This window comes from Varanus komodoensis, unplaced genomic scaffold, assembly GCF_004798865.1.
Source record: "Varanus komodoensis strain SLA01 unplaced genomic scaffold, ASM479886v1 scaffold9, whole genome shotgun sequence".
NCBI classification, from domain to species: Eukaryota; Metazoa; Chordata; class Lepidosauria; order Squamata; family Varanidae; genus Varanus; species Varanus komodoensis.
In genome coordinates, this window is record NW_025336598.1 from 24,196,133 (window position 1) to 24,224,111 (window position 27,979).

Here is a 27,979-nt window from a genome sequence, read left to right on the forward strand (position 1 = left end):
TACAATAACCCACATTCAAAAGCTCAATATGGGTTGAGAGTGGGTTGTTGATGAAATGTGAACAACACAAGTGTCTGAATTCAGCTTTTCTAACAAGCCATGGCTTGTTAACTACGAACAGCACATCTGGATTACTTATGGTTTATTTTGGAGTTATGAGCTGTGGGTTGTTGATCACAGTTTGTAATCACAGGAGGGTTTAGGCCACACAGTAACTCACATGTCAATACCAACCTTTAGTTTAGTAACAACTGAGACACAACTCTTGAATGTGGGTTATTGCCTAAATCCAGTCAATGTGTGTTCCAGTCTTGAGCAAGATACATACATGTCTGATTCAGCACAAGCAATCCTTTCCAGGATTATTAGACAAAGGCAGTTTTAGCTATGCCAATGCAACAGAGCTGTCATGCTGATTTGATGTTTTCTTTGGAATATAACAAAATTGTTCACAAACAAGAGATGACAGATTTGAAGCTATAATTTTGAAGTTTTTCATTGTTCTTGTTGGAATGTAAAAAGAGAAACAAAAAGAACCAAAAACAAAACTACTTTGCTGAAAATTCAGGACAGTTTTGTCATTGTAGGCACTTATAACCTATTAATTGCCTACCAATATAGTATAATTTTTTAAAGTTCAGATGGAGAAGCACCAGAGTTTTGCTTAGTGCTACTATGTAGGGCAGAAACACTCAGTCTCTTTATGTTAGCAATTCATACTGGATGTCCCAGGAAAAAAGTACCAGCTGGTCAATACAGAGAAACACGGAGCTGTGGCAAATAGAAGCCCACTTTGGGCAATAGATTGGCTCTGGCCTATGACCCTCCACATTCCACAGTGGCTTCCCAGAAAAGCTGCCATTGCTGCCCAAGACTCTATAGGGAACAGAGGAGCAAACAACACAGAGAGTCCTATTATACTCTCATGAACAAAAATGTTTGGATTAGGGGTATGTGCATCTTAATATACTATAATCTACAGCATAGAGCTGCATTTCCTTTAAAGTGTTTTTTCTAATGGATAGATTGTGACTTCCACTGTGATCTGTCCAGATCTTTGTTCTAGAATTTCACTAATGGGAAAAAAATCTATATGCTCTAAGTAGGTTAATTAAATCAGCCAAAGGTGATCTGACCAACTGGATGGAAAGAATGATCGGCACTGAAACAAAGAAAGACCATTAAGGGGAAGAGCTTGAAGAAGGATGAAAGAAACCTTTTCTAGAGTCCACCATGTTGGACAACTGATGGACAAGGTGTTTGAGGCATTTCTGTGTGATACCTCTTATCTACAATCCATTTCATTGTTTTCTGGACTGATCTGATGACTGGGGAAGCTCTGGAGGATTATGTATGCTGAGAAATAGATGGAGGGAGTGTATCTCTTTTAATTAATCTATACCTCACAGTACTTTTCAGTACCATTGATCATGATATTCATCTGGATTGCCTGACTAGGAAAGGGCTTGCAGGCCTTTGTATGTTCTCTTTTTGGGTCTTGTCCAAGGTTCTGGCCATAACAGCTTGGGATCAGGAAACTAGTAGGGTCATCTGTTCCCACCCGATTCTGTATAGCCCTTTTCTATGACCCAGTTTGTACATAATGCTGAACTGTGGGGTAATTAATCCATTATCTGCCAAGCACGAGTGGGAGTGGGTGAATGTTTTGCCTCTGACACACTCTTAATTTCTACTTTCAGTAAACAACCTATAATCCCATCATTTTTAAGTTGTTATTGTGACATCTGAACCCAGACAATCTGGGTTGTTTAGGAGTTAACAACTCAATGTTAATCCCAAAGTTAACCCAAGAACAAATCCTAGGCATGACGAAAAGGGCCTTTTTTATCATAGCAGCAGCACATGTTGCCTGACTGGTTCTTGATTTTGTTTATTCCTTTCTTGTCTGTTGTTATTGTTTTTCATCTGCTATACTCTGCGCTCTTTTAATGTTTTTATATTGTTTGACATTTTGATTTAGCCACCTACATCAACCCACCCTGATTATCTGAGAGATGATATATAAAAGGGGGAAAATGTATTTTAAGTATGTAAATAAGCAACTGAGTGAGTGAGCAATGAATAAATAGATGTGCTCATTATTGAGGTTTTAAGAATCAAGAATATCTGCAGGAAAGACTCCCTTTGCAAAGATTCAGCAGCATGCCCAGCCTATACAGGCCCAAGGCATGTGTGTGTTTTCTTCTGGTTATGTTTACTCTATTTTGATGTTTTCCTTGTACACATTGGCTTTAGGAATGGAAAAAAACCTAAGGAAAGAGATCTTACAGCCTGATATATAGGTCTATTTCAGGTTATGCTTTCCACATGAATGAGCCACTCAGCCTACATATCTGACCGGAGAGGCTTATCCCCAGTCTGCTCTGCTTTCAAGCAGGCCTCCACAATTCACAGCTTCTTCCACCAAGCTGAATGCCTCCCACCAGCCAGACACTGTGGCCGGGGGGGGGGGGGGGAGCTGAATTTGCCCCTTTCCACAGTCTCAGCTGGGTGGCAAAGTCCCTAGGAGGGTTCTTGGCCTTCTGATGGGCCACCATGCACGGCCGGTATGCTGGGTTGCAGTTGGCATGATTGGTCACAAATTGTGCAGGCTTCCTCTAAAAGGAGCAGGCATCCTGAGTGCTGAGGGATGGTCTTTCTCACCCACTAGAGCCGGCCCTCGCACTAGCCGAAGTAAGGCAATCACCTGGAGTAGCTGATTTTGGTCCCATGAAAGGACAGCAAACATTTTGCTGTTTCATTTATTGTAGTTGTAGTTTTGCAGACTGGCAGGCAAAGATCCAATGATGTGGCTTGTCTGTTTTGCAAAGGAACAGCTGAGTTAAATTTCTAAAATACAATTATTTATATATTTATTAACTTTCTTTCTCAGCTGCCTGAGAAAAATGGCACACATGGCCCGAAATGTGTTAGTTTATATTTTTGGAAGAGTGAATGCAGTTATCTGTTAGGAGAAGACACCTGTGTGGTCCAGTGGGACTCAGGAAATCCAAGCTGTCATTTGGCCATGAAGCTCACAGAGTAACTACGCCAGTCACTGACAGTCAGCCCAGACTACTTCACAGAGTTATGACGATAAAACGGAAAGAGGACTCTGAAAGCTGCCTTGAGCTCCTTGCTAGAAGAAAAGGGGTGGAATATAAATGTAATGGTAAATACATACATGAAGACTCTGATTTCTCCTCTAGAGAAAATGAAAGAATTGCACTTTGGGCTACCAACATGGTAGAAGTGAACTTTCCCATAGGTGCCTAAGACTATATGACTCTGTCTTTCTGATGAGATGGGGGTCAGGAGTCCTACAACACAAGACTTCTCCGGTTAGTTAGCATTAACCTGCCTCTTCCTCCATAAGGAAGAAATCCAGTAATTCCAAAGAAAACTTCCTTGATTATTTTCGGCTTCATTCCTAGCCTTATTTGTGGTTCCTGTTTCTTTCCATCATGATTCCGTTTTTCCCTCTCCCTCTCAGATGCTAACTAGTAATAATAAATTATTAAAACCAAAAATGTACCCTAGAAGATAAATTTCAGGAAGTCCTTCACATTAGTTCTTGAGCCTCGGATAAATTAAGTCATAGTGATGCAAAACCAAGGAGAAAATGCCACATAATGTAGACTCTTTTGATTTTTTTCCTAAGGTCCCTCTACTCTTCCTTTAAAATATATATTATATAATGAATCCTGATATGAAATAGGCTTCTAAATAAACTAATTGACCTAAAATAAATCTTTAGGGACCAGTAACTGTATTCCACTTTGCAGAAAAAGATATGAATCCACCAGGCCAAAGAGGTTCCCTGCTGAAGATAAAAATAAGCAAAGAAATTGTAAGGCAGCCTTTTCAAGCATAGAGGTGAAGACTTTTGACTGATACTGCCAGATTATATAGGATACAGCTGTTAACTTTTGGGAAAAGATTGATAGTTGGGACAGGAACAGAACTAGCAGGCAATTCCATTCTAGTAGCCAACATCTTTGAAGAAGAAGGGTACAAGGAGAGAAATTCTGATTTATTCTGGTAGTAGCTGCATTGCTCTGAACAGTGAAATGTCTTTCTCTCAGGGTGCTTCCATACCAGCTATAATCAGCTTGTCTTGTTCACAGAACTATGTTGTGGACCCAGATCTTCCACTTATTACCCTCCCAGGTCCCACAGTCTCACCATTTCTCCCATCTTTTTGCTATCCACAAAAATTAATCAACAAAGATGGAATAGTTGCATGATGCCTTACGATTGCTAGTCCTACAACAAATGATATAACTATTTGTAAAGTTCCCTGATCTTTGTACAGATTCCCTTTTGGCAAATTCTGTTAAATTCTTTAGTTAGAAAAGTTTGGGTCTTCTGTGGAATATTCACTCGGAGTGCAGATAGGACTTTCATGCAGGTTTCGGCTATGCTAGTTAACTAGCTTAGCAGATGCATCTACCCTGACAAATCAGAACACTAAGAGTCCATGGGGCATTATTTAAGGAAGGTGCCGTGTGTGTGCATTCCTGTCTATCTATTCTTTTAGACCCCATATGATGACCGATCAGGACAACCTTTTGTACTGGTCAGCTACAGATGAGTGAGTATAAATCAGTGGTTTTCAAACCTCTTACTTCAGGAAATATATTTGTTGGAACTATATCCTGGTTGCAGATGTGCCACATGTTCTTTGCTCCTACTTTAAGGAAGTGCAGCCCCATTCAGAACAAACTGAAGATTACCTGCAAAGGTAGACACAACACCCACCTGTCAGGGCTAAACATCATTTATTGGTTACCACCCAGTCTATTAACAATCCCAGACTCTGATTTAATGCTTCTTCTTTTTCTCCTTCTTTCTTTCCTTCCTCCCTGCTCAGCAAACTGCGATGGAAGGTACAGATTGCTCTTGCTGTGGTCTGAGCTGATCATTTGCAGAAAACTTTTAAATTTAAGCTGAGGACAGCAGATTGTCTGCCACAGCCTCTGTTCACATGGGCATCAGTTTGATATTGTGGGTACAGACTTACCTGTCTTCTTGCACTGTGAGTGTGTCCTAGAACAACTTTACTACTGCTACAGCTTCATGTGTTACAGAGGAAGATCAATAATAACTGTAGAAAAAATGTTTTTCAAGTAACTTAATTGTCCATCACTCCTTTCTCATTGAATAAACGGTCATACATCTCTATGCAAGCTTGCTGCAGAGTTCCTAGGAACACAAGTGAAACCCCTGTGTAATTCAGGTTGCAATCCTAATCCACATGCCTGGAAATAAGTCCCATTAAACTTCATTTAGAAGGCCTTCTGAAGCAGGTAAGGATGCAAGAGTAAAGCTATCACTTCTTTTTTAAAAGAGCAACAACAAAGAGGTTGACTCTGGCTATTGTTATTTCCCCTACCTAATGTCCTCCAGATATTTTGGAATACAATACCCATCAGGCCCAGTATGGCCAATGGTCATAGAAGATATTAATTAGAATTTAAAGCATGTGGAAGGCACCCTTTGATGAAAAAATCATGGCAAATGCTGTTGAGATATATTATTATTATTATTATTATTATTATTATTATTAGAACATTTCTATGCTGCCCCTTGCCAAAGCCTCAGGGCGGCTTACAACACAATAAAATACAATACAATACAAAAATAACAATATAAAATTAAGATTAATAATATAAAATAAATAAAAATATAAACGATATAAAAGAAGTTATAAAAGTTATAAAAGAAAATATATGAGGTTGTTTGTGTGTGTGGGGGGGGGGAGGATTATAATTTTTGTTTTGTAATATAACCTAGAATATTTCCTTGGCCAAGCCTTTAAACCTTGATATAACTTTAACCAACCTCTTGGTGAAATGAGAGATAATGAAATAGTGTGTCTGCTAAGAACACTTTGCACCTTCCAAACAAATGGCCTCAGGTTTCAGAACCCAGAATTTGCAAGTGAGGGGAAGAAAGGAGCATTCATTCTTACTGTCTTGTTGCTTCTTTGCAAATAAGCCAAAAACTTTAGCACAACAAAAGCTCAAACAGAATAAGTATGGACCTGACAATGTCATGGTCTACATTTATCACTAGACTTGAGGGCTGGTGCGACCATTAGGCAGGGTGAGGTGGCTGCCCCAGGCAGCAAAATGTGGGGGTCCAGTGTGGGGACAGCAATGAAGCATGGGAGGGCAGGATCTTATGTGCCAGGTAGCCTCTCCTTTGCTCCTAAAACTACCTGACTGCCTTCAAGTGTGGTGCCCTCTTGTCAATGTGCTGCAGGTCAATTCAACTGTGAGTCCCGTCTGCTTTTGTGCATGGAATGGGGGTGGGGAGCCATCTTGTCTTGGGCCTCAGGCAGCAAAATCCCTTGAGCTGACCCATGACTCACAGCCTTTCCTAAGCTTTGCCTTGTGCTGCAAATGTGCTGCAAGCAAGCCAGGGCGGTAAGTGAAGAGGGACGGCCCCCTCAGAGGGCTGTCGTGGGTGTCATGGAAAGGCAACAAATTGCTAACTAATAATATAGCATTATTGGCTCAATCTGCTTTTTTATCTATACAGCAACAAAGGAGGACAGATGCTTGTGAGGTTTTCTGTCTCGGGGGCCAAAATGAATTGGTCGGCCTTGAGCACTACACCTTGACTGGAGTGTGCATGTCCTCTGCAGCTGCCCCAAGCAGCCAGCTATCTTGGGTCAGCCACAAAAGGGACAAGCTGCAGCGCTGCGTGTGAAGTTACCACCTATGTGCATGTCCACACAGCCGCTTCTCTGCATCTTGCCAAACTCTCATGCATGAATCCTGCTCACATTTCTGCTTTCCACGCCCATTTGGCAGGCTTGTGAATAAACAACTTTTCAGCAAAATGGTATCATACAAATGCTAAATTATTATTATATTGCATTTATATTTTGCCACCTTCTTGCAAGATGGTTTACAAGGTTCTTTTCCTATCCATTTTATCATCACACCTTTGTGAGGTGGGTTAGACTGAAAGTCCATATGACTGGCCCAAAATCATCCAGTGAGGTTCTTGGCTGAGTGGGGACTAGAACCCGGATTTTCCAGATTTCCAGTACAACACTGTAACCATCATGCCACACTATGCCGTAATGCGACAATGCAGCCAAAGGTACACCTTGTTATAGGTGGTAAACTGGTAATCCAACAACTCGCTCTTCCTTTGCAATAATGGGAATTCAGCTTAGCTGGATTATACGGAGAAACTCCGATTTCCCCCCCCACCCCCCCGGATGCACATGACTTTGTAATAGTCCCACACGACATCACGCTGAACATCTTATAAAAAAAAGACGAACCCCCGAGCAACAACGAGAATAAGGCTTTTTTTTTACGGGTTTTTGATGGGAATAATGGAGATGGTTTTCTTTGTAGGAAGAGGCACTCTTGCACGATGTCTTCCCCTTCCCATAAAAACAAAACAAACTTCTTAATTAGAATATCTCGCTCAAGATTCCGAAAGGCTTGGCAGTGAGAGGTTTGATTTTCTTGCCTTTTTGTTTTTAATGTACTGCTATAAAAGGGAAATGATTTCTCTAAACTGTGTTATTAAAACGTTCCGAAGCGAGGGAGGGACAGAGAGGGAGCGGGCGGGCGGCCACACCTGATAGGCTGGCGTCTTTCCGCCACTGCCACCGCCGCCACCATCCCCACCTCCCCCCGAAGCCCCTGGAGTTTGAAGCACGAATCTTGCCTGTTCGAGCCAGTGGGTTGCTGGAAAGGGAGCGAGAGGCGTGGCCGCCAGCGGTGCGCGCGCTGTGCGTCCGTGCGTCTCTCCCGCTTGCTCGCTCGCTCTCTCGCTCTCTCGCTCGCTCGCGCTTTCTGCACGCTGGGACGCTGCGCTTGAAGGATCGGTCTGGAGGGAGTCTCCGCTCGGAGGAGCGGACGCCGGGCGGCGGCATCATGAAAGGCTGCGGGGCGCTGGGGATCGTCGGTCTGCTGACGCTTCTGTGCAAACCAACAGGTGCGGACCGAGCGGCTCGGGATTCCTCTTCGCGCCCTGGACGCAGTGGCAGCCTCCCGCGGCGCTACCTGCGCCAGTAACCCCGACGGTTCCTCGAGCACCAGAGGGACCGGCGCGTCCTTTGGTTACGCGTCGCTTCCTCAAGACCGGAACCGGGGATTGTGGGTTTGGGAATCTGCGAGCGTGGACGATAGTCCCGCAGCGCACCTGAGGATAGGCGAAGAATGGCGTAAGGGAGGGCAGCCGGGTGGCTGGATGGGAGGCGTTTGATTTGCAAACAGCTTGAGTGTCTGCTGAGGATTTCTGTGGAGTTGCTTGCAAGTTTGAGTGGAAAGAGTTGAAGGCTTTCACTTGTGGCTGGGAATGAAGTTTCCAAGTAAACTTTCCCAAGCAGCCGTGCCCATCGCGGGATGCGCCTTCGTTAACGTTCCGCCCCGCAAATCCCGTTAAGCGGCCGCGAGAAGGGCGCTCGGATCTTGAAGCCGTTCCTCGACCCCTTACTTTGAAGTTACGTCCCGTCGATTTCGAGGGAGCTTTTTCCCTGCAACGTGCTTAGTAGGAATCAAACGACCGCCCCATTGGATGAGGATATCAGAGGGCTGTGCCTCAGGGCTCTTCAGTACACTCGAAGGGAACCTCTTTTTGTTGAAATCAACAGCCCCGTGCAGCCCGATCCTGTGTTAGGGATCCGTGTGGAGAACTGACAAAGCAATCCTATGCATGGCCTTTTACTAAGAATGATGCCCCATTAAGTTCCATAGAATTTACTCCCAAGTAGGCAAGCATAGAATTGCAGGCTAAGTTCTGTTGAATTCAGTGGAACTTACGCATGGGCTAACAGGCTTAGGAGTGCACCTTAAAGTGTTTAATAGTGCAATTTTATGCAGTTCTGTTTAAACGTAAGTTCCATGGATTTGAATTGGCTTTACTCCCATATTTCTGCAATTCAGTACCGGCTTAGGTGGGAGAAACCTCTGGAGACTTTTGTGTTAGTCAAGCATATGATTGCACTGTGTGGCATTCAACCTAAAGCCATTTGGCAATCCCAGTTGGAGAAAACTCAAAAGAGAACATTTTCCCAGTGTTGGTTTATCAGTTTGTTGGGATATTAAATGAAGTGTATTGCTCTTAAATTAAAAAAAAAAAACATTTCAGAAATTCTTTGGTCTGAAAAGTCACTTTAAGGGGAGAGAGAAGTCAAGATGTAGGTAATGCAAGTCTTTTTGCCCATTTGTATATAAATATCCTTATCATGTTAGGTTTGTAGAAAAACCTCTCCTGCCAACACAACCTGCAGTGGAGTCACATGACAGTTTGTGTGAGGATTCTCACAACTTATGGGTGTATGGACACAGCTTAAGAATCTTGTTCATGCCGACTCCCAGTCATGTGCATCCAAAGCCATAAGCAACATCCAGCTTTTAGCGCACCATTTCAAGTGCTGGTGTTTGAGCATGTGCCAGACACCATGAAAGCAGAGTCAGCGTGTGCGTGGCTGCACAGAGTATGGGCTGGGCATAGAGTAAGCTGGCAGACAGGATTCTGAGCAGGCTGTTGTTGCCTCCTGGTCTGGTGGATCATTGCGTTCTCACAATCAGGTGTGTGTTTTTCTTGTGGGATCCTTGTGGGATCTGGGAAGGATCAAGCAGGGTTAATGATGGAGTAAGCCTACAGTTTTTAGACTCTGAGCCTTTCTTCTCTAACCATATGGCTCTGGAGCCACTCAAATTCCATAATATCATTCATGCTACTGTGAAATAGCTATAAAAATGTGTTACTGAACGATGAGTTTTCCCACAGTTTAAATCTGAGGAAAGTGTGCCAATTTGAGACATACATGTACCATAACAACGGTCCAGGAATTGCCACGTGCATGGTGTTCCCTGCCACAATACAAGCTGGCTATTGCTCAGAGGAGTTACCTCTGTAGCACACACAGAGAAGCACCTGCAATCACCTTGGACCGGCCACTACAATTCTTTAGCACTATATGACTAGAAATAGAGAACATGGTGCAAGTAAAAACAACACCCAATCACCCACCTTTTCCAAAGAATTTTGATTAGAATCCTGATATTAGCAAGCAGTAAAAGAGATGCTCAAATAATTTTTGAAAAGTGAATTTCAAGAACAGGAAACTACCTTACAAAGAGTCAGTATTACCCAGTAGTGTTGACACTGGCCATGTAATAATGATGTCCAGTGGCAAGTTGCAAATTAATTATCTCATTGCTGAGACCCATGCTATGCTGAGTCATTTTCAGTTTCCAGGAAAAACCTAGGAAAGCTGCATTTGCAGGTTGTTTTTGCAATGTCAGAACAGAGTCTGTGAGGCTGTTAATGTGTTAAACCCCATTCACCCAAGAACAAATCATTAATTAGCCCAAGAAGTGCCACCCAGTAGCACTGTTGCCTCTAAACAGGGCTATTGACCAACAGCAACTTCTCAGGTTTCAGGCAGTGGTTTTTGTTACCTCTACCTGGAAATGCCAAGAATTGAGCATGGTACTGTAGACACATAACCTTGAGAAGTTACTACTTTCTCTGGATAAAATAGCCACTGTACAGTGGAATAGTTTGTAGATACACAGCACTTGTTGCAGAGGAATCACTTGCTCAGCAGTCTGTTTTGCCTGGGTCTTGACACTTCCAACACGTTGGTTATGGTACTCTAATGTGGCTTTTAAAGTACCTAAGATGTGGTAACACCTTTTAATGTACTGTTCTCTGGAAGAGTCTGAGCTGTGTGCTATGCAAGTGCAATATCAAAATTTGCCACTGAGAGGAGACTTTAGCAACCATACATAGCCTTTTTTTTATCTTGAGCACATGCAAAGTGTCTATGCTAATATAACTTTTTAAACCTTTATTTTGCATGATTGTAAACATGCATAGAGTTTGTCTGTCTGTCTGTCTGTCACCGGAATGGAGCTTAAATCTTTTTCTGTAGTGCTGTTTTTAAGACTGACTTGCCTTGTGATCAGGACATTGTGTCTTTGTGGTTCAAAGGATTGTTGAAAAGTACATCAGCAATGAAGATGCAAGACTGAGGCTGTCTAGAGGAGATGAAACTAGAACAGTGTATTTATTCTTTCTTAACATAGACATGGTTTGTTCAGTCTGTATAGAGACATTAATGGTTATTTGACTTGACACCACATATTTATTTCAGTCTTTCCTTGATGGTTTATTAAGAAACCCAGCAATTTTAATTACTTGTAACTTTTATGCATAGTTGTGGGTTCCACATTGATCTTGTCACAAATCCATTTCCTCACAGTTCCTAGTGCCTCATGTCTGGCAACTTGGTGATAGACAACTTGGGAAATACTGATTTACATCTGAATTCTAAAAACAATAACATGGAGGTATATGAGCAAGACTGTATGACAAGTTTTTATATCCACAAATGCATGTATGGGTTGAATATAAACACAAACCACTGCATTTATTGATAGATACGATTATGGATTGCAACTTTTGACAGAAAAATAGAACTACCTGATCTTTACCAGACTTCCAGTCTCCTCTACTTTGTGAGCCAAATCTCATAAATTGGTTCCACATTGTCTACTTTTGGATCAGTTGTGAGCACAGACACACATTTATGAAGCACTTCTAAAGCATGGCTGCACCAGCTGAACATCATAATTCATGGGGTTATATCATCAGTATAGGAATAACTGCACAGCAAAAGTGTTAATCATGTTATATTGGGAGTGTCTGTCCTGGTCCTTCAAAATTCTAGAATTTGGGTATGTCAATATCAATTTCATATTGCTATCAAACGTGAAAGCAAAACCATATAGCCTACTTCAGGTATTCAGTAACAGGTGTGTGAAGGGGATTCTGAGAACCTAGCTTCACCCGATAGGTACTGACATCCACATCCCCCAGGAAGGTATATGACTGGCATCAGTCCTAAGGAAGACCACACACACATGGCTATAAATATATAGAACTTCCTCTGTGGGACAGCAGGGTCTTGTCTCTGTGGAAGAAGCCCTGCACATGTCGATATACATGTGGGAGCTGTGGAGGCTGACCACAGGAGCATGTTGATATTTTGAGGCTATACAGTGCATCTCTGAAGTACCTTCACTTGTTTGATGACTGAAGTGGTCACGTATTTCAAGGCCATTTATCTCTGAGTATCAGGTGATGCAGAGAGTCTCCATCACATTCGGCCTTTGACTTTCCAGAAGCATCAGGCCAGTTGGAGACATAGTGCTGGATTAGAGAAGTTTTGCTCTGTCCAGCAAAATATTTCTTACATTCTTCTGGGCAGCACAGCAGCAATAAGGCACTTTGTGTGTGGTACAGAGCTGAGATGTGGTGGTGGCCATGATGTGAAATGGTAGGTATGGAGACTTTGTGCCATCCTGAAGGTCTTTGGACTCTTCATTCAGTTAAAGGGTCTGCTGGAACAATTGCAACTGGATTGTGTAGGAGGGTAGAGTCTAGAGAGCTTTGCCTATGGACAGTATAGAAATGTACTGTAATAATAATAACCACTACTACCAAATTTATCTTTCAAAGGGTGCTGCTGTATCCGGGGCAAAAACAGGGTGAGGTGCAGAGATAAAATATACTTAAGTCCAGTTGAAATCAGTGGTCCATAACCTCCCAATTAAGCATCTGCATCTAATTGCTCATACTTAGCACAGTTTCAGTGCAACATTTTGCTCATAAAGAGGTCAGTAGGACTTATGACTGGATAAATATGCATATGGTTTCAGTGTCCTTTGGATTGCACATAGGTCTGTAGAATAATATGAAAGAGCAAAGTGGCTGGAAACAACCTTTTAAGAATATTGGGCTGGATACTTTGCTTTTAGATGATGTCACTAGCACTTTGTAGCCTTAGAAAAAAGCCTTAATAAAGCTCTATGGTAATTTCCAGGACTGTGTGTGTTTAAAACAGAGATTGCTTGGTGTAGAGTTACACTATCTTTGCTCTGTTTTTCTTTGATAAAAGATGCTAATATGGAAGGGGAGGACCCAGTGAGCCACCTTGGGTTTCTTGGAGGAAAAACAGTGGGATTTGAAGGTAATAAGGAAATCTTTTTTTTTTTTAATTTAATATTTTTCAAGTGACAGTGAATAGAAGAAGGTGATAGTTCATGGAAGTAAAGTGTGAAGAATCAAAATGGCAGCATGATCCATGAAACTACATTTCACATGCAGAAGACCCCTCGCTGATGGCATACTTATCCCACTGACCTTCCTTGCCTGAAACAGTGTTTGGGATCTCTGTTACCAGCTCGATGTTGCTCAAGAAGGCTTCAGTATATTTCTCATCTGCTATAAATGTCTGCCTGCCTTATATGGTACCCCTTGCAGTGGCAAGTAGCAATTGGCCCTTCATAAGTATAAAGTAGGAAAATGCTCCTGCACTGTGCAAGGGAAGTCTCTTTCTCCTTCTCTCAGGCCACATGCAAAACACAGGAACATGTTGTGCAAGTTCTTGGTGGAAGAGTAGCATGCGTATAACTTATGCTGGCTGTAGCCTTTGCTGGCTTGGTACCTTCTGGCCATGCTGGCTGGGGATTTTGGGGAGCGACACACACTGGGAGTGCACCAGCTCAGGGTTATGCTTTCTTACACTGTGTGTGAGTGGGGTTGAAATCACACTTCCTCCATGGGGAGCATCTGTCCCATGTCCTGTATGCAGTGGAGAGGAATGGGCTGCACCAGTGAATCTACAGATTGCTGTACGGTCTTGTTATAATGGCAACCAGGTCTATAACACGTGTGTGTCATGCTTGTGAGTTTGGGCTTAGCCAGTAGAGCTCTGAAGCAAATGGAAGCCAATCCGCTTGTGCAGTCTTCTCAACAATGCCCTGCGTTTAACACATAGTTAAATGTTCTCCCTCCCTTTTCTTTTTTCCCATCATCTTTTTAACTCCCAGGATTTACTAGTTCAGTATGAGAAAGGGAAACAGTAGTAGAGCCCCCTCAGTACCATGGTTTGGAGGAGAGAGAGGTATAGGAAACAGTGCAGGCCATGGTAGACCATCCCCTAAATAAATATTTGCAAGCCTGCTGTAAACATTATTTCAGGCAAGGAATTAGTCATTGTTGGTTCCTGCAACTGGGTCTTTCCACCTGCTGACCTTCCTATGCATGGTGAAAACCACAGCGGCCGCTCTTGTGAAATCTATTTTTAATGTATTGCTGACCATTCTCCCTCAAAACGCTGTCTCTGTTATTGACACTGATAATGGCTTACTTATTGTGAAGATTAAATCATACTCTAATAGGTCACAGGCAGAGGAAAAATGGTATTTTTCTGCTTTATTTCCCACACAGATGATAGGTGCCTCATATTTTCCGGCAACCCCAGTAGGAGGACTTTTTATGCAGGGAAAAACGGGGCCAGTTTTACAGTTTCCTTGGAAGGTCATCACATCTTCTCAGGCATTGATGCACAGAGGACCAGGGGTTGCTGGAGTGATCGTTTCTGCCTCTGGTTTCTTTGTTTAACTATATTCGGACATTGGACTTGTTCTCTGGAGGCTCACAGAAGAGAATGTTTGTTTGTTTTTGCTCTGAGTGACACATAGGATTAATTTATTAATATTGAGGAGAAGCCTGAAGTACAGAAGGAGACACATTGCCCTAATGGATCTCTACCTATGCAAACATAAAGCAGACATTTACTTTAGATTTATTTTCTTTGTTTGCTGTTCTGCTTCACTCTTTCCAATAGAGAGCAACTGGCACCAGATCTAACTTTTAATGTAACCTTCCTATGAAATCAAAGTATTAAACCTTCAACTCTCCAGCTTTTTTTTTTTAACTTAACATCCTTTATGGCCTTCCAACCTGCCTCACTTCCTTCCTTTTACACTTTTTATGGAAGGTTACCTACAGTGACCTTTCTTTTACAGTTTCTCTGAATGTATCATACAGTATTGTGTCCTGGTTTTGTTTTAGAAGTTTTGGACTGAAATTATGGCTATCCCCACTTGTGCAGTGAATTTTATGCCGTGGCCTTGAGCAAGTCACCCTCTCTCAGTGTTTCAGGGCAGGGTAGTTGTCCTGATGAAGTTGGAAAACACCACAATTGCCCCCACCATGAACCGCTGCTGAATTACCACGTTTGTTTTCATGTCGTTTTGTTTCCTCCTACCTGTTCTGTGACATGAGACATTGTTGAAAACTGTGGACATGGATTTGTGTTACTGTGTTGCAGCAAAGGTAGAGAGATCTGTGATGCTTTAACAACTAACCTTATTGCAGCCTGAGCTTTCACTGGCCCTGTGTAACATAACCTGGTAAGTTTTAAAATAACACCACAAACAAACCTATAGCAATACACTGGTTTCCCAGGCTAGTACAGATCTCATAATACATTTTGGGATTCTCCATATGGACTACTGCACTGCATAGAAATGGGGCTACCTTTGAAGACAATTCAGGAATTTTAACTGGAAAGAAAATGCAAAGATGAGAATGTTAACTTACTGGTGTTAATATGGCCCTAAAAATCTGTTTGCTTCTGAGTCCAATTCAAAATGCTAGGGGGATTTTAAGTCTTTAACCAGCATAGGTCCTACCCATCTCCCTGTATATTTGCCTCTAGGCATTAAAACTGTTCTCAGTTAAAGACTTCCTTTGGAGCATTCAGTGTCTGAAGAACACTGAATATCTACACAATTCTCTGTGTAGTGGCATCCCACCTATGGAATTCCCTGCCTTGGGATTTTGTTGTAAAATTCAGCTGGGAAGTGAAAACTTTTGATTACTTTTAAAATACTTCTTTATTGTTACTTTTCCTTTCTGTCATTTATTTTACACTATTGTTTTATATCTGTATATTACATCTTACAATAAATTGCTCCAAGAATTGGTAAAGCAGTGTAGACATTCAGTTAATTAATAGTGCGTTCTCTGCATGTCTACCTAGAAGTAGTTTTTTCTTCCAGGAAAGTATACATAGAATTGTCACCCGAAAAACATTCTAGGCTATTTCATGGCAATCTGATATGGTAGGCTTGACTTTTGAGGGTTCATGCCACTGTCCATTTGCTACTTGAAGGATTCTCCATTTTTTGTTGCAGACTGCTTTACCTCCTAAAGTAGTGTCTATACAGGGTTGTTTTCTGCATATCCATTGTCGATGCCAAGCCTTGCTGATCTGTTAGCCCACAAAGCGCTCTAGGAAAGAAAGCTCATGGAGTAGACGGTGGAATACTCCTGGAGAAAAGAACAGCAAAATACTGTTCTGTGCAAAATACTCCTTTTTCTTTCTCCCTTACTTGGCCTTGTGTATTGGAGGGTCTTTTCTTTTCTTTTCTTTTCTTTTCTTTTCTTTTCTTTTCTTTTCTTTTCTTTTTTTTGGGTGGGGGAATGTAAAGAAACTGTTTTATACAAAACAGAGTACAGTATATTCTTTCCAGTGGCAACATTGCCTTTGGAGACAGTATAGGCTGAAATCTTGTGATGATAATCTTGAAAGCTGGCAGCATGTCATGGTGGAAGTACTGGCATCCTTCTGCTCTTCCCCTCTTACCTGTCCAGGGCTGGAAAATATTTCATAGTTCTAGAAACCAGTATTGGGGGTTTTAGATGCCAAAGAAGAAAGCTAAATAAATATTTCAAGTCTGTAGGCACCTGCATCGAATTTCTAGGCATCCGGACAGTCATGCATCTGGGAATTTTCCAGCCATTACCTTCCTTCCCTCCACCCCCCCCCCTACATTTCATTCCACAAATATTGACTTGGGTTATGAGCCAGTTTCTATTTCTGGCTGTGCTCACTCCTACTAAACCTCTCCTAAGCCCTTTGGCATGGCTGGGTGAGAATTAGAGATTTTTTGAGGGCGGTGGGGTCTGAGGCAGGGGTAGGCAACATGATATCCATGGGCACCCAACACCTTTCTTGGTACTCCCTAAGGTGCCCTGCTTTCCCACTTATATTTCTTACTGGCAGTTGGATTGCTGTGAAATAGGTCTCTGCTGGTGTTGAAGACTGGGTTCAAGGGAGTTACTTAGTTTGTTGAGACGCAGACTCCACCTTGGCTTTGTACTCATGGTTTTAGTCTTTTGGTATACTCCCTATCTCAGACCTTTTGTGGTGGTGCCAAGCACAGTTTCTCAAATGGAAAAATGTGCCTGTCATTCAGAAGAATTGCCTACCCCTGTCCTGGGGTATGGAGAAGGTAAGATACAGTGAGGAAGATCCCTATTGTTCCTTACCTTTTTCAAACCACAGGGGAAGTAGGACCCTAGGACACGGTATAAGTGTGCTGTGGATCATTCTGCTGGAGGACCAGTGTGGTGTAGTGGTTAAGAGCATGGGATTGGGACTCAGGCGATCTGGGTTCGAGTCCCCACTCAGCCATGGAACCAACTGGGTGACTTTGGGCCAGTCACAGACTCTCAGCCCAACCTACCTCACAGGGTTGTTGTTGTGGGGATAAGATGGAGGAGGAGAATGATGCAAGCTGCCTTGAGCCCTTTGTAGGAAAAAGGCAGGATATAAATCGCAATATAAATAAATAAATAAAAAATTAGGACCTCTGGGGAGCTGGTGGCTTGATTTGTGGATGCCTGCTGTAGTCCATATTCAGTGAATCATGTATCTTCATTGGTCTGGGTTGCACTAGATTTGAATGCTGGTTTATTTAGCCTTTGCATAGATTTTGGAAGCAAGGTGCTTAGCTTGAATTTTGATGGTTGCGCAATTTTAGGATTCTCACAGGATTTGAAATCTGTGAGAAGGGGAAAATGCATTTATGCAGATCCAACACACACACACACACACACACACACACCCCATGCCAACAGAGGCAGTGGCTATTTATTATTATTATTATTATTATTATTATTATTATTATTATTATTATTATTATAACATTTCTATGCCGCCCCTTGCCGAAGCCTCGGGGCGGCTTACAACACAATAAAATACATTGAAATACAATAGAACCTAAGTTGTGATGTATGAAGACGCAACAAAGAACACTTGATAGAAGAGAATGAGAGTGAGAGAGCAAGCAAAAGAGGAGGTAAATTTCTGTCAGCATTGCATTGTTGAGACAGTCTAATAGTCTCCTCTGGGCTTTTAAAATGCTACTTATCCCATTCAACCTGGAGCCAAAGTTGAATGGACAGGGCTCTGTTCAGATATTATCCACTCTGTGTCTTTCAATCAGCAGTATGATAACATGAGCCATGACCCTTATGCCCAAGGGGAAGAAAGCTGTCTTGACAGGGCACCCAGCACCTGTCAGTCCTCAGGGAAAGAATGCTGAGATATGCCTACACTAAATAATCAGTCCAGTCCTACTCCTTAAGCTGAGTGCCTTCCTTCTCGGTCCATTTGTTTGTTTTGAGCTGTTCTGTTTATGTCTACCTCTCTTTCATACAGCATGGGAGAACAAGTAAGATCAAAAAATTGCCTCCAATATTTCTGCTACCAAGAGCAAAACATGTGTAGTATTTAAATCAGGAGCCGGCAACACAAACATATGCACCCCCAGCCTTTGCAGGAGTCTTCCCCCTCCACTGCATTTGATTCAGTGGCACAGAAAAACAGCAAGTTTGCTTTCAAAGTACAGTCCCCACCATCCTTGATTTTGAAAGGGAATCTCTGGGGTTTTTGCTGCTGAATTCCACCCTGAAAAATTGTCAGCAGTGAAATCAGGAGGGGTAATGTGTGTGTGTGTGACTCCATGGAGTTGGCCACCTGTGACTTAAATCCCCAATTAGAAATGACACAAGGTACAAAGTAAGGCAGAAGAAGAAGTTCCTAAGCAGAAGCAAAAGATAAATCAAGGCCTGGTGAGAGTATGCCTGTGGGTGAACATTTTATTAGTAAGTTGTTATTTGATTTTTTAAATTATTGGTGGGTATGCCTGCTGCTTTACAGAGTACAAAAAGCAGGTCCTTACCCAGGGGAATGTACAATTTTAAATTTTATACAGAGGAAACAAAGGACAAAAGGAGAAGAAATGGGGCAAGGGTTAATGGGGAAACCCATTATGTTGGACTTAATGTAAGAGTGGGAGGGGAAATAGTCTATTGGGATTACTTCTGTTGAGATACTTTGAAGGATAATGGATGTATAAAGTAAAAACCACTATTACAGCATAGTCCTATGCATGGCTACTTAGTAATAGGCTCAGTTGAGTTGAGTTCCAGAGAAGTGTGTATAGAATTGGTTTAGTGGTGAGTTCTTTTAAGTTGCTAGATACTGAAAATATTATGAAATAGAGCTAGCATGTCAGATTAATGATATGGTAAAGTATGATGAAATGGACAAGGCTAGAAAAAGGGCTACAGAAGTAGTAAAAGGTCATCAGGCATATACACTCACAAGCATCATGCATTAAATATACACAAACACACATAATACATGGAATCCAGTGCATGTGGATTCAGAAGTAAGTTCTTCTGCATTCAGTGATGCCTACTCTAGTACATGTATTTGGGTTGAAGTTTTGGAGTCTAATTTCATGCCCACTTACTTGAAAATCAGTCTGATTGAAATTGTTGGGATTTAATTTCAAGCAATCATGTATAGGATTGTAATATTTATGAGAAACCTTAGATCCGAGTGATGCAAGCATAACAGTTAAATCCTATTCACGGCTTTTCAGAAGAAGCCAAATTGAGTTCAGTGGGAGTTATTTCCAGGTAAATGTATAGGACTGCACACTAACAGAATTTAGAGTAAATTCCGTTGTGTTCAATATAGAATTCCTATCTAAAGCACTTGAGTTAGTCCTTTTCTTGTCCTTCTGTTATTTTCACTTTTCTAGAGAAGTGCCATCCCACACGGTCTTACTTTTTGCATTAGCACTTGGTTTTACAGATGTTATTTTTCTTTGTAGTATTGTACAAACATCTTCCAGGATTTTGACTCACTTCCTCAAGTCTCTTTCAGCTGTTTTAAAGGACAAGAGGAAATTAGCTCTAATATCCTGAATGGGACCGTCTTTTTTTTCCTTTAAAAAAAACCCCTGTATGTAGTACTCTGTTTACTGAAATATATGGTTTATTTTTCCCACCACTGGTTTTTTTTAATCCATCTGAGAGGGATGCATTACTACATTTCTATTTTATTTGTATTCTTTTGTCCAGTTTGTATTCTTACTGGACAAAGGCCTATTAAGAGTGCACAGTTCTGATTCAGCCGAGTATGGGTTTAGACTGGACTCAAGAATGGTTGTAGTTGCAGATGGCAAAGCTGGATGTTCTGTAATGCACAATGAACATTCCATTTTGACAACATTAGGGGCAGGAAGCCATTTAGTTATTTATTTATTTTGTTGTGCCACTTCCTTGCAGGAATCCAAGACTGCTTACCCAATCCTTCTGCTTCTCTCCATTTTATCCTAAGGCCTTCCAGATGTTGCTGACTAAATGTTCCAGCTTTTCTAACTATGCTGGCTGAGCAATTTGAATCCCAACAATATCCTGAGGGCCACAGGTTTCTTGAATTGGACTGCTGGATCACAAATTAATTGCAGAAAATACATATATTTAGTTGAGTATCCTACATTTTTGAGGATTTTAGGGTGCAGAAGGAATATATTTTCAAAGGCCTAATAGAAAGACCATTGTTATAAAAAGAAAGGACTGTGTTAGATTCCAATAGGTCTGCATCTGTGCTTGGCTTTTGTACCTAAATATTACTCAAAGTTGTGTTCTGATTGCTTCCCCAAATGAAGCTGTATGTTTAGAGGTGCATAATTTGGCTTCTCCAGATGGGTTTCCCTACTGAGTATCTAAATGAAAACCTCAGTAGCGAGTTACCTGTTCATGTGCTTGGTTCAAGTCACACTATATGATTCCCCATCACTGGCCACTTTCAAAACAACTGGCAATGCCTGCTAGTATAACTAATCCAATGAGTGAACTGTTGAGAACAGTCCATGCCTTTGAACTTACAGCTTTCATAGTATCCTCCTTGCATTCTGTATTCTTCTGGATGATTTAATTACCTTATTAACTTCCTAGGAAGTTTATACTGAATCAGAACTTTGATTATCGAACACCTTACTGTCTACACTAACTGGTAGTGGCTTTCCAGAGTTTCAGAAAAGGATGTAGTGAGTGGACCCAGTTGCCGCTATTGGTGGGCATGCCATGGTCATCATGACTTGGATTCTGAAAAAGAAGGAGGAGACCTTGAAGACTTGGTGACAGGAGTTCTGGAAGCTCAGGGAGAAGGAGAGGCCTTTGAAACACATGGGTTCCCAGGCTAATCAGGAGAACAGGAACATTTTGGAATAAAGCGTTGAGGAAGGGGAGGAGGGAGAGCTATTGCCTTGCCCTGTTCCTGACTCCATGATGAGGTGTCTGGAGAGGCAAGCTGGCTTGTGTAGGTGTCACTGGCTGACCCTTCACCAGTGGGAGCCAGCCTAAGGGTGGAATCCACAGAGTTACTGAAAGGGAAGAGTTTTGAAGAGAAGTTCCCACTCGGTTCAACACTGTTGACATGAGCAGAGGATAATCTTCCAACTCACTAGAGGGTTGTTAGAGTTGCATGGTCTTGTAGCTCCAGAGTACCAGTACAGATCTGCATTGCAAAGAGACTGTCATGTTTTGGAGCCTGAGGGCAAGAAGGGAAGGGCAGAGCTCAGGACAAAGGACTGAACCTGGGAACCTTTGGTGTGCTACAGCTCTGCTGCAGCCTGACATACCTGACCCTATTCTTACTCCTGCCTATCCTTCAGGAAGTTCCTTTACTCTGCAAATCCTGACAGTTTCATATTGAAAAGGCTCTTTCGGGATTGTCCAGCCACCCACATTGGTCAGTCACAGTAACAAGAACACAGATATCCTTGATGTCATCTGGGCCAGTGTGGTAGGTTCTGGCCATCCTGCTAATTCTGCTCACATCACAATATGAGATGAACACTGGCACTGTGAGTCTTTCCAGAAAACCCTGGAATCAGTTGACCATGTGAGGTTGATTTTGTAAAGGTTTTTGATGGCATAGGACTTGTATTCCTGTAAGTCAGACTGTTGATGCCTAGAAACATAAGGCTAACATATGTGAAGGACTTTTGTTCAAGTATATCAATGCCACCTTGATTTTACACTTGAAAAAAAAGTTTCATTGCAATGTGCAGAGATCATGTCCAAATAGATGTGTATAGCATCAGAAAGCAAATCTTAAAAATGAGTGAGAGGGTATTTCTCAGGTTCGCACAAAAACAGGTTGTACAATAGATCCTAAATAATGATTCCCTTAAAAAAACAGTTGCAATGAATCTTTGTAAATTACAAGCTATACAAAGAAAGAGTGGGGGAAGAAAAATGTTTCAAGTTTATTTTTCTTCCAGTGCAGGTAAAAAGAACAAGTAGTCCTATGTTTAACTTCATGGCAATTTAACTAAAATGATTTTACTAACATAAACTGATTATGAACATTATGTGCAGTTATAGCATAATCAGCCACACATTTTCTACTTTGAATTTTACTTAATTACATCAGCATGACTACTAAGCATCGGAAGCCAACATTCTGTGGGGTGGCGGCCAGACAAGTGTTCATCTCTGTTTTCTTGGTTTTTTTTTTTCCCTTCGGCTTTTGTTAGAACTACTAGCCGACCAGGTATACTTCATTAGGCAAATCTCATAGCTGCACCTGCCATTTAGTTTTGAAGAATGAACTGTGGGAAAGACACCATTAATGCATTCCTTTAAAAAAGGATAATTCTTATTTGATTGGCAGTTCTCTGTGACAGAAATGAAGAATTTAGCTCTGAATATAATAGCTCCAAATCTGCTCTGTTTGTAGTTAGCAGTGCAAGTGGGATGTTTCTCTTTGGAAGTGTGACAGATGAGTTATGCTATTTGGAAAAATAGATAACAAAGGTATTCGGATGTACTGTGCCTTTTCTTTCCTGTGAGTAGTAGTCTTCACTTGGCAAATCTCAGCGTACTACTGAGAACGGATGTCCCTCATGGCATCAAGTGGACTATTACAAGCACAAGTCCTGATGGAAATTCAGAGCTGAAGAAACAAAAATGTGTTGGTTATCATAACTGAAGAATGCTTGGTGGTTTTTAGAGGAAATAAAGGCTCAGCAGAAGCTGAATAATGTTCATTTTGATTGCCCGTACAATGGAACTGTACAGAATTTAGAATATGACTAGGGTGATTTTCTGTGACTAGGAATTCCTAGGATATCACACTCATAGGTTACAGGTGAAAGTTCATATAATGTTGCAACGTATCATGCATATCCTTCCATCAACTCAGTGCTTCCCCTGTACAGGGCCTTTATTTAGCTACATAAATTGCCCTTACAGTTTTCTGTTCTGTAACACTTCCACATATTACAGAGTGGTATGCAGTGTGTAAGTGGGTGGGGAAGGAATGCTATCTTGCTTTAACTTCACAAGCTACAAAAAACTCACCTTCCTTAACTTCCGTTGTGGGGAAACATTTTGGAATACACTTACTTTGAGTAAAAACTAAAACAAGGATGTTAGCAAAGACTAAATGAACCTATATTAAGTGGACCTGTCACTTTGGAATTTAATTTTTGTTTAAAATGAAAAGATAATTGAAGGTAATCAATTTCAAATTGTAAATCCATTGGTTAGTCACAGCAGTTTTGTGGGTGAGCTTGTTGACCTATGGGTGGTATTTACTATAGCGCAAGAAGTTAAGAAAATGTGATTTTCACATGGGACTGAGATCTGAATTTAATAACTTTTTTAGATGGTAGCCACTGAAATAAGCATGTATTACTGTTAAACATGATGGACTGCAGTGGTAGTGGATAGTGGTTTCATCTCACCGAAGACCCTGAGGCTTACCAAAAACATGCAGTGGTAGACCCTCTTGGAGTAGGTCCACTGAAATGACTAACTTAAGCCTCCTTAATTTCAGTGGGCTTATTCTGAGTAGTGCTCGGGCAACCCAGTCTCCTCAAAGTGGATGTGCCCCACATTATATTCCTAAAACTGACTTTTGGTTGGTTCAGATAATGTTGTAGTAGTAATATCGTTACTTCAGGTTAATTTAATTTCTCGGGCTACTGGCTGTGACCAGAAGCCTTTCTGGAAGAGAACAAGAAGAATCGCCAGGTATTTGGGGCCTGGTACACAAATAGCATGCAAGGTGAGCTACTTCTGTCGCCTGGCAACATTCCAAGGCAGGGCTGAATCTCTACTGTGCATGTTGTAAGGCAGAGTGGGTGACGGCAGTTGCTTCCCTTGCTGTGTTAGAGATGCTGGGCATTTGAATGGGGCTGTCCAGAGTGATGAGAGATAGTAGTTACATCTCACTGAAGACCCTGAAAGAGGCCCAGCCATACTACCAAAGATTCCACAGTTCATTTCAGATTTTAGGCAAAATACAATGAAATAATCCCACGTCCCAGCAAAGCCTTTTGAGAGGAACAGAGTAGGTCCTCTTATCCTTAACTGAGATTGCTGCACTAGTGTGCAGGCTCTGTTCCAGAAGTCATAGAGGGTAATTTGCAGCTTCTATAAAAGTACAATCTTGGAAAGTGCTTTTTGCATCTACCACCACCCTGTCAAAAAGTTCCGTTGTTAATCAGTGCTGCAAGTGGACAAGTGATCTTCAGAGATGCTCAATTGGATGTTCCAGATTTACTTTAGTTTATGCCAATTAAACAGCCCACAATGTATATATTGTTTAAAGTATTGACTTGAAACTTGCAGATGGCTGATGAGATTGGGAAAGAGCCATGAACTGCCTTGTCGTTTTCCAAAAATAATGACTTGCCAGTTTCCCAAATTAAAAGAGTGGAGCCTTTGACTACGTGACATGAGCAAATCAAGTGGAGAGCCTTCTCACAAAGAGATGTTTTAATGGCTGGCTCAGCTAGTATTTGAATTAATTATATTTTCATCAATTCGGCTTCACAGACAAAGGTGGGTTCTAAGCGTCACTATTCCAGTGAAAATTTACAGCAATAGCATTGAAATGAAAATGGTTCCTATGTATTGTGCTAATGGCATGTGGATTGGCAACCAGCCCACTGCCTCGTTAGTTATGTAAGACAGAAAGAACCGTTTACAGACAGGTTATTTCTCCCCAAGTAACTTGATACGTGAATGCAATAGTAAACACGTTGAATATAGTATGCTATTTTGATAGACTACTCTGGCCTCTTCTGTTTCTTTCTTTTTTAAAGTGTAGGGACTATTTTAGAAATGGAAACTGTATATGCAGTATCAAATTGAAGTGTGAGTATGAGTGTGTATGAGTCAAAGTTATCATTATCTTGCTACAGAACAGGCAGTCAGGTTTTTAAAGACTGAAGCCTATTGCATCCAACCAGCTCTGTGTTTCTGCTTCTTAGGGGCCTTCTCACCTAAATCCAAGAACAAGAAGCTTATCAAGTTTCTGGTGGGCTGCCACACACATCTGGGGCAAGGGTGCTGTATTCAGCTCGGAGGGTCACAAGTCATACAGAACGGCTGTGAGCAATGAATTCTCTATAAATGGGTCATATGGTTATTTGTCATTTTAAGTGTTGCTAATATGGCTGGATTGCAAGTTCATACTGCAGTATTTTTAATGCAGTGGGCGTTTACAGAAATGTGTGCAATTTCTCTGCTATTGCTACAGTTGCAGCATTACCTGTAGTGCTCTATGACCTGACCTACACATAGCAACAACCCATGGTTTAAATACTGCATAGGTAGTTGTACACAAGTGGAAGAAAGAGAGTGCACTGCCTGTGTGTATCTTCCACTTTTAGTCAACAGCTCACAAATTACTCCTTAGTAGGTTGTTGAACTTGATGTCCATTCTAGGACTGATGGATGGTTTAGGGACTCAACAACACAGAAGTTAACCCATAGTTGGTTATTGGGTTAACTGTTGGGTTATTTAGTCCCTAACCAATCCATTGGGCTAGGTTCAGATGTCATGCTCATCAACCAACATAGAAGCTGCTCATAGGTTGTTGATTAAAAATGCGCCTGTCCATATGTTGTTTAATTAATGGACTACCTTTATGTGCAACTTATTCATGGCTTTTCTGAATTGATAGTGATTAAATTAGCATCATCTCTAGTTATTTTTTCCAGAGTGCAGCCAGTGATGGAGAAACTCCCCCTTGGTTTAATTTAGAATTGGGCTTGACAACTGTCCACCCCTCAGAGTTTTGTTTTTGTTTTAGCCCAATCAGAACTTTAGACTTATCTTCAGAAACTCAACAGTTTTCAGATCCTTGCCTGCAAACCTGTCCAAAAGCCTTGTCCCTTCCTGCTTACCCAGCAGCAGTGGCAAGGCCTCACTCTTCTTTGTATCTTGAACAGTATAAGCATAGTATTCCAGGATCCAGGGAAGCTGGAAAATACAGCCTTCTTGAGTTGCCTGACTTCTTAGTCTGGATGTCTGATGTCCCATAAGGTATATATCCCATGGCTTCTTCATATAAATTACTTTTTAACTATGTTTGCTCATCAGCATCCTAGTTTAAGGATCCCTGGATCATGTAGTTTCCAGTGTGCTAGACTTCCATATTCCAAGAATATTCCCATATTCCTAGACTTCCAAGATTCAGGTACCCTGGGGATGCTCAAAAGTTGTAATACAAATGGTAAAGAAAATCTATGGCCATGTAGATTAAGTATTCAGCCTAATACTGCAAACTAGGCAAAATTGTATTCTGTGGTAAAACTGAACTTCAGTAATATAGCTGGCCTTGGATTGTAACTGAATACTCACTTATCTTGGAACAAAACTCACTGAATTCTGCTTCTGGGTAGGTTTGTTTGGAACCACAGTTCTAATAAGTTTTTCAGGATCTTTTGTGTCTCAGATCAGAAGTTTGCTCCGCTACCTCTTTCGGTGATCAAAATGGGTTGCAGATTGAAACATTTCTGGATGTGATGTCCTATCCGTCTCCAGAATGACCATTCAGTCCTGACTTTCATACTGCCATGCAGATATAGAAGACATAAGCACCCCTGTTGAGACTAGCCATTGTCAACTTTAGTTGAGATACAGTATTAGTATTCTTTTGTCCCCAATTTAGTTGTGTAGATTATTTTAATCTGCATGTTTTATTCATTGTTGCATTTTTCTTGAAATGAGATATTGTGGGCGAAAAAATCAAGATATAGCAAAATAGCAATAGTAGAATAATTATGTAGATATTGCTATTTTTTCATCTAAAGCCTTTATTGAGGGGACTATCAGAATATCTTTAATGAAACTTCAATATCTTGATTAAATAGCTGCCAGCCCTTGAAATAATTAGCATTCATATTACCAAGAAAACTACACTTCAATTCAATCCGGTGTTTTCTAAATGGCCTGTGATTCAGATGGTGGTTTTGAGAAAGAATGCATGGCACTATTCAGCTTTCCTGTATGCTTTTCTAACAGGAATGTAGAAAACATCATTCCATATCCTCATGGCACATTCCAATAAATATTTCTCAAAAAATAAAAACAGTAAAATGATAATGTACTTTTAAACAGCTTCCAAGTACAAGTGGGGTTGGGAATCCTGCACCATTAAGCAAAATGTCCAGTAAAGATTATGATGGATGAAAAAAGTAAAAACTCAGCACATTTGCATAATGAATTTTCCATTAGTGTGTGTTTTGATCTATTTTATTTCTTCCAAGTCAATTATTTCATATTTTGTATATAAATCTATAGCAGTCGAAAAAATAACAGTGAGAGCAATTAGCTGATGAGCAGTTTATTAAGCTGAAAGAAGAATGGGTACATTTTAGAAAGCAGCATTAATTTTGTACATCTATATGAAATCAGATTTGAGACATGCTCTCAGTAGGCAATATGCTACTTGAACAAACTTCATGGGGTGCAGTTGTACAAAAGCTCGTCACAATATGCCTGGTATAGAATTCCATATAAGGTTTGGACATGTATAAAGAAACCTTTACAACAAGGGTGCCGAACTTCTCACAATAACCTGGTAGGTTCATGGGAAGCTGAAGCTGGAGAACTTCTGGAAGTGGATACATGGCAACAATTTGTTTGTTGCAAGCTCAGCTTGTATGGACCAATTAATTAACAAGACATAAG

At 41.2% G+C, this 27,979-nt stretch overlaps 1 protein-coding gene across 1 annotated transcript in view; it reads left to right on the forward strand.

Moving 5' to 3' along the window:
* Positions 1–7,865: 7,865 nt before the first annotated feature.
* Positions 7,866–27,979, forward strand: part of KIT (KIT proto-oncogene, receptor tyrosine kinase) — a 76,605-nt gene continuing 56,491 nt past the window's right edge. Inside the window, exon 1 of the mRNA XM_044418061.1 lies at positions 7,866–7,968. Within this exon, the coding sequence (XP_044273996.1) occupies positions 7,908–7,968 (61 nt within the window). The 5' untranslated portion in view covers positions 7,866–7,907. The remainder of the gene's footprint in view (positions 7,969–27,979) is intronic.